The sequence below is a fragment of the Saprolegnia parasitica genome (assembly GCF_000151545.1).
Source record: "Saprolegnia parasitica CBS 223.65 unplaced genomic scaffold supercont2.16, whole genome shotgun sequence".
Classification (NCBI taxonomy): Eukaryota; Oomycota; class Saprolegniomycetes; order Saprolegniales; family Saprolegniaceae; genus Saprolegnia; species Saprolegnia parasitica.
The window spans coordinates 422,344-434,353 of NW_012156410.1; the positions used below are offsets into that span (position 1 = coordinate 422,344).

Here is a 12,010-nt window from a genome sequence, read left to right on the forward strand (position 1 = left end):
GTCGTCCGTATACTAGTGTATATATATGAACGTGTTTCGCGTTATTTTTTGTTGGTACAAAGCGTTCGCATACGTAGAGACTAGCAATATCCTTCTTCTTCATTCGCTCGCCAGGCCGTGGCTGCGCAGGCGGCGGCGCGGGGGCTCGTCTTACTCTTCTGTAGTCGCCCGGGGGCGCTTGTGGCCGCGGGTGAGGCCCATGACGACACGCTGTGTACAGGTCTTCCAGGCTTTGCCGTTGGCCACAAAGCTGCGCAGTTTGTTGAGATCCTCGAGAGATGCCAGCGACTGAGGCGGCGTCAACGACTGGAAGTCGTGGTGCAGGACGATCGGCAACGTGATCTTGGTGCGGCCTCAAAAACGGGGTGCATCGGACGCAGCAAAGAGCTGTGGCTGGTCCTGGTACCCGAGGTCTTCGTTGTTGCCGTCCGCGAGCTTGCGCTCTCATCGTCCTTGCGTCGCTCCGTGGTCCCAGCGCCCCATGCATTGGGCTGCCTCGGCAGAAAGCCCGCCAACCGCGCTGATTGGTGGAAATGATTGTAAATGTAATCGAATTCCTTTTGCATTGTATTTCATACCAACACCAAGTGAAACGACATGGAATAAAATCTTGTAAAATATTGCCATTTGGAGCTAGAATGATGGTCGAGGTGCATTTCGGAAACTGGCGGATGAGGCGACACGGCGTGGACCGGCGAGCGCTGGCTGCGACGCTCTGTAGCCGCGAGGTCCATGGCGCGCCGGGCCGGCGCCAGCTCGAGGGCGATGTGACGCAGCTCATGCTGGCGGCGTTGCAGTGTCCCCGCGACAACGTGTTTTTCTGCCAGCAGGACGACGACCTCCAGCCCGTGCCACCGTTCCACATAGCGTTCAGCCAAGAAAAGATGGATGGCACGCTCCTCGCTGTCGCCGACGAAGAAGGCTGCTTGAGCTTCTATGCGACGCACGACCGGAAGGCGCTCTCGACACACCACCAGGCACACGAACACGGTACTACCGGCATGCGCGCCTATGCTGTGCTCATGCCACGTCGTACGACATGTAGCGCCGCCCCTAGCGCGCATCGCCGCGCACGAGAACGCGATCTTTGACATGATCTGGTGCAATCGCGATGCGTACATTGCGACCGCGTCCGGCGACCAGCAGATTGGCATTTGGGACGTCGAGACCGGCGCCCACGTCTACCACATGGCCGGCCACACGATGAGCGTCAAGTGCATTCGCCAGCACCCGCTGCACCCGAGCGTCTTTGCGTCCGGCTCGCGCGACGGCAACGTCTTCCTCTGGGACATTCGCCTCCCGCCGCCGCCGCCGATCGTCCCCGGCCCGATCGTGCGCCGCACGGTGCGACCCTTCACGGGCTGTGCGCGCTGCCACGACTATGAGGTGCCGTCGACCGACAAGCGCAAGAAGCGCCGCGTCTCGGTGGCCAACGCGCAGCGCAGCGTCACGTGTATTGAGTTTACAGGCGACGGCCACCAGATGATCTCGGCCGGCGCCGTCGACGGGTACGACCAGACGACATCCCGTCTTCTTCCTCTCCTACTACTCCTGCTCTGTAGCCAAGTCAAGTTTTGGGACATCCGACACCTCTTTCCGCCGTCCACATCGACGCCGCCCAAGATACCCCATCACGTGCGGTCGCTCGCCTGCCACGCGCCCAGTGGTCGGCGCTACGGGATCTCGTCGCTCTCGCTCGACCACACGAAGACCAAGCTGCTCGTGAGCGCTGCCAGCAACGACATCCTCCTCTACGACCTCCTCTCGCACGGGGACTCGCCGATCGCCAAGTACCATGGCCACCGCAACAGCTCGTTTTACGGTATTCCATCGAATCGAATCTGCGTCCTTGACCAAGCTCGTCTAGTCAAGTCGACGTTTAGCCCGACGTCGCAGTTCATTGTGAGCGGGTCCGTGGACCAGCGCGTGTACCTCTGGGACGTGGCCAAGCCCGGGCTGCCCGTGCGCGTGCTTCACGGCCACGAAGGCGAAGTAAGCAGTGTCGCGTGGTGCAAGACGGATGCGACCAAGCTCGCGTCGTGCTCGGACGACGGCACCGTGCGGATTTGGACCATGCCGCCTCATGCGCGTCGGCCCGAGGCGACGCCATGTGGCCGGGGGTGGCGCTGTCGGCTTTTCGGCCGCGTACGAAGCACCCAGCACAATCGTGGCGGCCGACGACACGGCCTCGGACGAGATGGCGCCCTCGCCTGTCGTCGCGCCGCCCGTGCCACGGCAGCCATTGACGCTGCATCACTTTTGGCGATGAACACAATAGACTTGCCGTATCTACAACGCCCGCGCCTGTCTTGCGCCGACAGGAGCACACAGCGAGGCCAAGCATGGCATGCATTGCATATTGATTGATTCATCGTCGACTCACGGGTAGTATGCACCAGACATGGAAGGCACGGACCGTTTACTGGAGCGCCAGCAGGCTGTCGTCGACGATGCGCGACGGCGTCGCGTCCTTGATCTGGGACGCCTTGGGCATGATCGGGTACGACGCGTCGGTCGCGATGCCGCACTGGTTGTTCTTGTTGCGCGACATGAGGATGTAGCCATGCATGCCCCACCCCTGCCCCACGAGTTCTTGACGAGCCAAAAGTCCTTGCCCTTGTAGTTGCCGTAGCCAGCGACGGCGACGCCATGGTCGAGCTCATCGTCCTTATTCTTGCAAAGCGGCCACGAAAAGACGCCGTGCCGGTACAGCTGGAACATGAAGCTCGACGCGTCAATGGCGACCGAGATGACACCCGAGCTCGAGGCCGCCGACTTGAGCGCGTCCTCGTCACCCGACGTGACGTTGGCGTACGCCGTAAAGTGGCCGATCGCTTGGTCGTCCTTGGCGAGGCACACGCCCTTGGACTGCATCGTGTACGGGTACACCGACTCGGGGTCGATCTTGCCGCCATGGTTCTCGATGATCTCGGTGAAGCCGTGGCTCATTTCACCACCGCGGTTGCACGTAGCGGTACCGCCATCGCAGCAGTCGACGAGCTCCTGCTCTGAGAACGACTCGAGCTTGCCCGTGGCAAGTGCATAGACGCTCTCCATGGCCGCGACGGCCGAGAAGGCCCAGCACGACCCGCACATGCCCTGGTTCTTGACGGGCGTAACAACGTTGTGCTCGCGCCAGTCCCAAGCCTCGGGCGAGAACTCGTCCGCCGTGTGCGTAAATGCGGCTTGGCCGCGCTTGTTCGTGCGCTTGTACCCAAGACGGCTCTTGTACTCTTCGTCCGTCAAATCGGCCAGCTCTACAACACGCCAGTATAAGGCCATCGTCCATCGCCGCTGCGTTCGCCCATACCGTTCAAGCCCAGCGTGAACGTGACCTCGCCAGCATCGTAGCGCTCGTTGTGCTCCTCAATGCGGCGGAGGTTGGTGCGGAAGGCCTTGAAGCGCTTGGCGAGGAGCGGGTGGTCGTCGCCATGGACCCGGTACGGCTTCTCATACTCGGCCATGTACTGCACGAAGGCCGTCATGTCCTTGACGGCGGCCATCTCATGGAGGTCGGGCGAGCTGCCACGGACGCTCGTCCACGCGGCCGCCACGAGCGCCGAGGCAAGGAACGCGACTGTCTTCATTTTGCTCAAATCTTCAACTGACCTGCGCGAAGATCCCCAGGCCGGCGTGGGATCTTTTTCTCTGGACGCCGTGGGATTGGCGAAAATGCAGCTGACAGTACGTGCCATTGGCCCAACGCTTGGATAAGCGTACGTTTTTAGCCAATGAAAACGGTCTTGTCGCCACCCCACATTCCTTCTCTGTGACCTCATCCGGTTGAAGACCAGATAATTGCTGAGACTAGCCAATCAACGTGTCCTAATTTAAAATACTGCTATGTGATTGGGCATTGTGTGCACGCCATATCTTGGGTGTTCATCTACGATCCAGATTCGTGGCACGTGCCACAGTACAGAGAAGGCAGGAGCTCGAGAGAGCCTTGCGTGCTGCTGCATATTAATGTCGAGAAGCTCGAAGGCTAGGATGGTGCTTTCTTGCCCGGTTGAGCCGAAGGGATTGCGAGCGGCTACATTCTAGTCGTACTTTAACGAGCCCATACGACATAATAGCATACATAGCAATCGCACCTAAGCAATATATATGCCTATATACTACTAAACCGTACCTAATTTAGAAATACGTACTTGAGAGAGTAGAAAGGCTCTGTCGTGGCCACTTTGCGGCCATGCTTCTCGGACGCACTTGGAGAGTAGTCGCGCAGTCGGCAAGTCGCAAGCCACTGCAAATCGCCTCGCGTAGCATGTCGTCCGAAGCAGACAAGGCCCGCGCGGCCGCCGAGCCCAAGCCGAACGAGCTCACGATCTTCGACAAGATCATCAACAAGGAGATCCCGGCCAACATCATCTTTGAAAATGACAAGGTCCTCGCCTTCCGCGACATTAGCCCGCAAGCGCCGACGCACGTCCTCGTCATCCCCAAGGTCCGCGCTGGCCTCACGCGCCTCATCCGCGCCGAAGAGAGCCACAAGGAAATCCTCGGCGAGCTGCTCTACACGGCGTCGGTCGTCGCCCGCAACGAGAACCTCGAAGACGGCTACCGCATCGTCATCAACGACGGCAAGAACGGATGCCAGTCGGTGTACCACTTGCACTTGCACATTATCGGCGGCCGCCCGCTCGGCTGGCCCCCGGGGTAAGCCATTTCGTACGTGGCGCACGCTCGACGCTCTATTCGGCCATGTAGCATGGCTCTGGCCGCCTTGTAGACCCGTATGCGCCGCCTCCGCCAACGAATCTGGGCTACTAGTATCAACGTATTGCTTTCCCATATGCATGCTAGTCTTGCTTGTCCGTACTCGCAGTTGAAAAGCCATCGCCGGGCCAGCGCATTAAAGAGCCCCGACGCCACCAGTGGTTGCTCCTTCGAGCGCCTCCGAGCGTGCTGGTATACCTCTTGGCGTGCATGACCGAGAGCAATGCCTGCTAACGTTACATGACCGAGGGCTCGGGCTTTCAATGCGCACGTGCAGTCCGCGTCGTCGGTCCAAATCTACCATGCCTGCCTGTACAAATGTACTGTTTAAAAAAATGACAAGCAAGGCGACACGCGTGGCCACAGCACAGGCGCACGAACGCGGGTGCGTTGCGCCTGCAAGAGACGACCGGACTGGGCGGTGTCCTCTACAGCGCCATGTTCCTCACTCGCCAACGTCAATGCGCCAACGTCGTCGACGCTACCGGCAAGATGGCGACGTCGATTATTGGCCCGCGAACAACCGGTCGGCCGTTTTTTGGTTCAGCGCGCGTGTCGCACGCCAATTTGCATTTTGCACACAAAACCATGGTGGTCGTCCTCCGCGACGAGTGCTCGCTCGTCCTCGCGTGGCTCCTCGAAGGCCTCTGCCTGCTTCCCGCGCTCGCGCTGACGTCGGCCGAGAACGCGGTCGTCGTCTTTGGCATCTTTGCGCTCGCGTCCGGCGCCGGGCTCCTCCTCAGCTTCTCGTCGACGTGCCGCCACCGGCGCGCGTGCCAGTTTCTCCACGCAGGCTACATTGCTTGGATCTTCTACACGCTGCAGCTGCTCTTCATTACGGTCGTCGGCATGAGCATCTACAACTTCCTGCTGCCGTTTGACGCGGGCGCCGAGTTTCGCTTCTACTGCGCCGAGCTCCACCTGGACAAGAACCTCTCGGGCACGTCGTGCGCGCAGCTTCAAAGCCGCCTCGCGCAGGCACTCGTCATCTTGACGCTCGACGCGTGCGTCGGCGTGCTCATGCTCGTGCTCGGCCAGCGCATCGCGCAGAAGCAGCACATCGAGTACACGCGCGTTCAGAAGGAGATCGAGAAGGCCAACCAGTCGCCGAGCCAGAACACCTTGTTGGGCCACCACGTGTAATAGTAGCCGTGCTGCCTTCAATAGACTCATTTTTTGCGCCAACATCTCGACAAACTACAGGAAACACCCTTCTCTCAACCACTCTGGGCCTGCGATGCGCATGGACAAGCACGGGAAGAACGGTGGCTATAGTATCATGGTACGGGCGTGGCGCAGAGTCGAAGGACGCGGGCGGACGCGGAGGGTCGAGAGGCAACGCACGACGAGACGTGTCTTCTATTGTCGAGTTGCTTGGCTACAAAAGATCAAAACAAAAAGCGCTTCACGCGCGGTAGCGGCGGATAATACGGGCCACGCGGGGCGTGACCATGAGCGTGACGGCGAAGCGCAGCGGCTCGGTAAACTTGGTCGCGACCCAAGCGATCAAGAACGCACTCGTCTTCGAGTTGACTTCGGGGATGTCCAGGTACTGACCGAGGCCAATCGCGTTGGTCCAGTCCATCATGCGGTTCGTCGCCGTGAGAATGTTGAGCGACGACTCGCCGTCGTCATGCGAGGCCTCATCGCCCTCCTTGCGCGGAACTTCCTTCTTCGTCGAGAGCACGCCCGTTTCGATGGCCGCGTACATGGAGCCCAGGACGATGCCATAGATCGTCAAGTACGTGCCCACGGCCACAAGGCCGTACTGCTTCCAGAGGTCCTTGAAGCGGCCAAAGCTGGTCGGCTTGGCGACAGCGCTGGGCTTGATGGTGCTACCGCTACTGCAGAAGCGGAGAATAGGGTTCGCAAAGTGCGTTGGCCGCGCCAAGGCCATGGGCACTGCGGCCTTCCAAGCATGCAGCGGCCGTGCGTGGGCGGCGCTGGCGCGGGCCACGCGGGGCGCAAGTCGCGTCACAAACATGGGCAGAATATTGGACTGGACGAAAACCACAAAACGAACGCTGATGATGTCGAAAAAGGCGACCAATCATCGACGTCCAAGTCAGCAATATGCACCAATCACACGCGTTTCTTTTGTATCTTGAACTAGTGTTAGCGAATCTTGCATTGCTGGCATCGCCATGACCTTTGTTCACACACGCTTGCCGATCGTACATATGTGCGCGCTTCAACCTACCGCCACACACGTCGCTTGTAGATGTGGCGGTGTATTCTCAAAGAGAACAGTATACCATTGCGTGCAGACACGCAGAGAAAGTTCAATGTACACTATACAAGTTTAACACTATTTTAAACAGGCATCTAGAAACGCCTGCCAGGATGAGCCAGCATGAGCCAGCTTGGCGACGCGTGCATGGGATGCCCAAAGCCGCCGAGACGGTCGAGGAGCGCTGGGTTGGACGTTTGAGTCAGCTAGAATCACGCAAATGGATTGTGCTGGATTCTTTCGAGCGAGTATCTTGTCTTCAACTGAGACCGAGAGGGTTGCATGTGCAGCGACCAAGCAGCTCCACCTGAGCCTGTGCCCAAGATATGCTGGTTCCGTAGCACGGAGGGCATAAATGCACTTGGTAACGCTTTAATGACGTAGAACGCCCTGAACTTTTCTGCATACGACGCGAAATCGGGGCCGGCTTTACCGAGCGCGACAGCGTCGGGCCATGGACGACACAAACGGGCCGCTGTCAACGGCCACGTACAGCGCAGTGCTGGGCGATACTTCAATGGCCAAATAAAATGAACCCACCATGAGTGGTGGTGACAGAGCAAGCTGCGCTTGATCTATTGCTCGCGACAAGCCTGTTACACCCACGGTGCGCATGTACCCACGGCGCTCTTCTCGCCGGCCAAGCTAACGTCAAGGTACTATAGTATGTAGTATGTAGTGCATGCACCTAAAGGCCTTGTCGGCACAGGTTGCTGACCGGTACGCGTTGGGATTGCCTATGAAATGGGTGCGCCATACAAGGTGCTGGCGCTGACGTGTAGCGAGCAGGTGCGAGCGCTGGACCATATGGGTTTCTAAAATCGGTGGCCAACGCCAGAGGTAGGGAAAACCGAGTGGCGAGAAGACTCGAGGAAATGCAAGGCGCTCGATTAACGGGAGGTTAATGACGCTCGTTGTCTGAGTACATGTAGTGTGCGCGATCATGCTGCACGCAGAGTTCTTGTTTGTGTTGTGGGGGCGTGCGAGTCAATACGAGATGACGTCGCCGCTGTAAAACATGGTGCGTTGCGGTATATCGCGCGGGCTCGAGACGCGGCGCGCATGGGCGCGGCGCTTGCGCTCGTTGATGGCGCGCGGGTCAAACTTGGGGACGCAGATCAGATAGACGTCGCCGTCCACGTCCGAATCGGTCTCGGAGGCGTCGCCATCGTCGTCGGGTTGGAGACTGCGCAGTATCTTGGCCGTCGCCTTGCAGTCGCTGGTACAGTAGACGCGGTTGTCAAAGGACATGTAGGACGCAGCGCAGTGTGGGCAGCGCGAGAGGCGGCGGCTAAACGAGGCGCGAAGAGGATCCGTGGAGACAGCCATTGCGGGTCTTAGCTGTCGAGCATGCTCGAAAGTTGGAAAATGACCGTCAAATTATTTCTGTATTTTTCTTTTTCAGAGGATTTGCATGTCCACATCCCCTCTCCCACACTCGACCCGCGAGGGCCAACAGCCGGACACGCAAATAGTGTAACTTTCGACGCCCGTGCGCAGGTCTGGCCTGTCGGCGCGGCTTCCGCTGCGTCCTCTAGGATAGCATGTACATTCGCTTGCAGAGGCCTCTGCGTAGGCTGCAGGCGGCGCGGCAAAAGTCCTTAAAAGAACGCGTTGCGAATATGATGCGACAAAAGCTGGTCGAAGAAACAGCACGCGGCCGAGCACGCGCGACGCGCGCGGCTGTCACCAAGTCTGCTCGCAGTAAAGAGTAGCAGCCAGTGAGTAGCAGCCACGGACCGAGACCACGACGCTGTGAGTAGGGTCCCAGCCCACTATTTGCGTCCTGCACACTATTGTGGGAACATGCAGCGACGGCTCCCGGAACGCGGATATTCCAGCGGTCGCCGGTTGACATTGAAATTTCGATCCGATCCAACCTTGGGATGCGGCCGTGAGCTACTCCTGCGTAGTAGTTGCAGTACGGCGGTCCCACGCGGGCTGGTGTCTACGGCGCGTACTCGCGCGTGGCTACCGGGAAGGTCATCTCGACGATGCCCTCGATGCCGGCCGTCACGACCTACGCAGCGCTGCTTCATGGCATGTACATCGAGATACCCGTACGTTGCCCGGCTCGACGGGGCCGACGCCTTCCGGTGTGCCCGTGATGATCATGTCGCCTTCTTCGAGCGTCATGATGCGGCTAGTAGCAGCGACGTATTGGCCGATGTTGACACCGCCATGCGCACCTGATGTGGGACAGAAGGAACGGAATCTTGTGCACCATTTCGCCCGTATTGACGCGCTGGCGCTCGACGCCGTCGACCTTGAGCCAGATCTCCACATCGTGGGGCGATGGAATCGACGACGTCGGGACAAAATCGCTGATCGGCAAGAAGGTGTCGAAGCACTTGGCCGGCGTCCACGGCAGACCGCCCGCTTTGGCCTTGCTCTACGCAAGCAATGGGATGGATCGATCGATGGTCGATACGCCTGGAAGCGTGGTACCTGCAGGTCGCGCGCCGTCATGTCGATCGCAACGACGTAGCCCGCGACGTGCTTTTCCCAGTCCTCTTCGCGAATGTCCTTGCCACCCTTGCCAATCACGACACCGAGTTCGACTTCGTGGTGCACCGACCCAATGTGCGCCGGTAGCTGGATCGACTCGCCAGCGCGGGCGTAGCACGTCGTCGGTTTGAGGAAGATCACGGGCTCCTTGGGCGCATGCGTCGCGCCCATTTCGCGGGCGTGGGCCTCGTAGTTCTTGCCAATGCCCACAATCTTCTTGCTAGAGATGCCACGTCATCATCTCGTCGTTGCCTCGTCGATAGGTACCCGACGCGGATCAGCGTGTTGCCGAGGAACTTGGCCATCGCTCGTTTTCAGAAATGGCCTTCTGTTCGACGACCTTCCTGCATGATGTTACACAGTCAGCGTCTATGTGCACGCAACTATAGGCAATAAAATGTCGAAAATGATACCGATAGGAGCTTGATTTATGTGTGTTCTAGCCTTTATCACGTGGTCTAGAGGTGCATATTATAACACCCGCCGGAATCTATCCGGATACCACGGCATCTCAGAGAATCCCAAAATATCCAGATTGCACATTTGGCGCCACGGTGCCAACGTCGCCGCCGCATGACAACGATGACGCAAGGTGACCATCTGCACGAGAACCAGCGCCAACCGCTTCGGTCGTCTGCGTCCTGCATCCTCCTGCGCGAAGTCGACGCGCCAAAGAACAAAAGAAGCCTCGCGTCGCGCCGTCGCCCTTTCTGGGCCTCGACATGAAGCTCGTCGGCTTGTGTCAGTCCAACGACGCACTGCGCCGGCGCGTCGCGCACCTCTTTATGACGCACGGTGAGTACGCCGACTCGGACGCGGGCGACGACGACGGCCTCGAGCTCGTGCCCGGCCACGCCACGGTCATCAGACCCAACGAAAACGAGATCCTCGCCTTGCTCCACAAGCAGGGTCGCGGTGCAGGTGGCGCCACGCAGCACCCGAGCATTCAACGCGCCAAGAGCGACGTGATGCTACCGATCGCGATCGACGATGACGTGGCGAAAGCGGTGCAGCACGACATGATCATGACGATCCCATCGGTGCGTTTTGATTGCCACTTTGGCTCATAGCTTAGTATCAGGTGGCGTGGACGGCCAAATTTGAAGATGCTTACATGCGCTTTAAGCGCGGGCGCCCAAAAGCCAAGCTCAACTCAGTCCAGGTCTTTCGTTCGTACTTGATGACGCCCGAGTTCCGCGCGCTGCATGCATTAACGTACGGTGCGACGCGCTTTCACGAAGACACGACAGGCACGTTTGGGAACGACGAGAGCGACCATCCGCTTCACCACGGGCTCCAAAAACGGTCCGACGCTCCCTCCCCTTGGATGCACTGAACTATCATTATCGAACTAGACTTTCAAAGCTAACGCCGCCGATGCGGTCGTCCTTGGAGCTATCGCTCTCGAACCACATGCTCGACAATTTCGACCACCTTCTCGACATGTACACGTCGGCGCGACGCGACTTTCTTGCGCAAATGACGCAGTGCGGAAAGCGACAGCGCCACGCGGCGCGACAGCTCAAAGAGGCCAAGCAGCACCTCGAGTCGCGCCGCGCCGACGTCAAGAAGGAAGTCGCCAAGACGCGCGCGATGCTCGGTCACCGTGTCATCGCCGCACGTCTCCATACGCCGCGGGACCCCGCGCACATTGAGGGCAGTGACAAGCACGCTGTGACCATGATTGTGTCCGCCTCCAAGCGCGCGGCAGCCAAGTCGTGGAAAAAATCAAGGAAGCGGAACAGTGCAATGTCGCTCGGAGTCTCCAGCTCTCGATCGAGTACGCCAAGACAACGACGATCGAAGGCGGCGGTCTTCCGACGCGCGCGCTCTGCCTCAAGTACGACGCACGCACCTTTTTTATGGACTGTGTATGCACGATGGAGGTAGGCAGCAACGCGCGCTCACGCACCATATCGTGTACATCCAGCGCCTGTACCGCGGGCACATGGCGCGCCGCTACGTCTACTCGCTCAAGTGGCTCTTCTTCATGTGGCGCCACCTCTTTTTCCCGTCCACAGTGCTCCCAAGAGACTCGGTGTACGGCTTCATGCACATTGACGACTTTGAAGCGAGCTTCGAGTACTTTTACTACCAGTCGTACGGCACACACTACGAAATGAGATGTGGTGCTAGTACTATAATGGCCATGGCTAGGAACGCCGAGCGCGTCTATATGGCTGGTTTTGCACTCACCGTGCCGCCGTCCCGCCTCGGCGGACAGTTTGTCGAGTACCATCGTTTCAAGCGGTAGCATCGATATACCATCGTGACTATTCCAGCGTGGACGCGGTCGTAGGTACTGGCTGCGCTTCATGTACCGTGCGTCCGGGCCCGCCGACATGGTGCGCTTTGTGCAGTTTGTGCGCAACCGCGAAGCCATCATCCACTCGATTGAGATCCAGGTAGGCTGCCACGTCATCACATTGCACCGTACGTTTACATCGGTGCCGCATTAGAGGCAAGAGCACAGCGAGGCGCGCGCGTCAACGCTGAGCTACCTGACGCAGATTGACGACTTTAAGAAACTCAACTACACCAAGCGCCGCGACG

General features: G+C 59.1%; 8 protein-coding genes across 8 annotated transcripts; 4 read left to right on the forward strand and 4 right to left on the reverse strand.

Moving 5' to 3' along the window:
- Positions 1-671: 671 nt before the first annotated feature.
- SPRG_19738 (hypothetical protein) lies at positions 672-2,269 on the forward strand (the record flags this gene model as incomplete). The annotated part of the gene is made up of 5 exons (XM_012344167.1): positions 672-990; positions 1,046-1,508; positions 1,563-1,822; positions 1,868-2,039; positions 2,101-2,269. The coding sequence occupies 5 exons, from the start codon at positions 672-674 to the stop codon at positions 2,267-2,269; spliced, it is 1,383 nt and encodes a 460-aa protein (XP_012199557.1).
- A 150-nt stretch (positions 2,270-2,419) lies between these two features.
- SPRG_19739 (hypothetical protein) lies at positions 2,420-3,587 on the reverse strand (the record flags this gene model as incomplete). The annotated part of the gene is made up of 3 exons (XM_012344168.1): positions 2,420-2,536; positions 2,599-3,257; positions 3,311-3,587. The coding sequence occupies 3 exons, from the start codon at positions 3,585-3,587 to the stop codon at positions 2,420-2,422; spliced, it is 1,053 nt and encodes a 350-aa protein (XP_012199558.1).
- Positions 3,588-4,164: 577 nt separating this feature from the next.
- On the forward strand, positions 4,165-4,799 carry SPRG_04934 (hypothetical protein). The gene has a single exon (XM_012344072.1). It carries the CDS (start codon positions 4,193-4,195, stop codon positions 4,661-4,663), a length of 471 nt encoding a protein of 156 aa, XP_012199462.1. The 5' UTR covers positions 4,165-4,192; the 3' UTR covers positions 4,664-4,799.
- A 508-nt stretch (positions 4,800-5,307) lies between these two features.
- SPRG_19740 (hypothetical protein) lies at positions 5,308-5,862 on the forward strand (the record flags this gene model as incomplete). Its single annotated transcript, XM_012344169.1, has 1 exon — positions 5,308-5,862. One exon carries the CDS (start codon positions 5,308-5,310, stop codon positions 5,860-5,862), a length of 555 nt encoding a protein of 184 aa, XP_012199559.1.
- A 262-nt stretch (positions 5,863-6,124) lies between these two features.
- Positions 6,125-6,616, reverse strand: SPRG_19741 (hypothetical protein; the record flags this gene model as incomplete). Its single annotated transcript, XM_012344170.1, has 2 exons — positions 6,125-6,196; positions 6,218-6,616. The coding sequence occupies 2 exons, from the start codon at positions 6,614-6,616 to the stop codon at positions 6,125-6,127; spliced, it is 471 nt and encodes a 156-aa protein (XP_012199560.1).
- A 1,320-nt stretch (positions 6,617-7,936) lies between these two features.
- Positions 7,937-8,278, reverse strand: SPRG_19742 (hypothetical protein; the record flags this gene model as incomplete). Its single annotated transcript, XM_012344171.1, has 1 exon — positions 7,937-8,278. One exon carries the CDS (start codon positions 8,276-8,278, stop codon positions 7,937-7,939), a length of 342 nt encoding a protein of 113 aa, XP_012199561.1.
- Positions 8,279-8,735: 457 nt separating this feature from the next.
- SPRG_04935 (hypothetical protein) lies at positions 8,736-9,777 on the reverse strand. The gene is made up of 5 exons (XM_012344073.1): positions 9,725-9,777; positions 9,398-9,677; positions 9,139-9,341; positions 9,014-9,092; positions 8,736-8,969 (listed from the first exon to the last, which is right to left on the reverse strand). Exons 1-5 carry the CDS (start codon positions 9,760-9,762, stop codon positions 8,898-8,900), a joined length of 672 nt encoding a protein of 223 aa, XP_012199463.1. The 5' UTR covers positions 9,763-9,777; the 3' UTR covers positions 8,736-8,897.
- A 402-nt stretch (positions 9,778-10,179) lies between these two features.
- On the forward strand, positions 10,180-11,916 carry SPRG_19743 (hypothetical protein; the record flags this gene model as incomplete). Its single annotated transcript, XM_012344172.1, has 7 exons — positions 10,180-10,497; positions 10,539-10,762; positions 10,813-11,172; positions 11,220-11,297; positions 11,348-11,557; positions 11,615-11,707; positions 11,757-11,916. 7 exons carry the CDS (start codon positions 10,180-10,182, stop codon positions 11,914-11,916), a joined length of 1,443 nt encoding a protein of 480 aa, XP_012199562.1.
- Between the last annotated feature and the right edge of the window lie 94 nt (positions 11,917-12,010).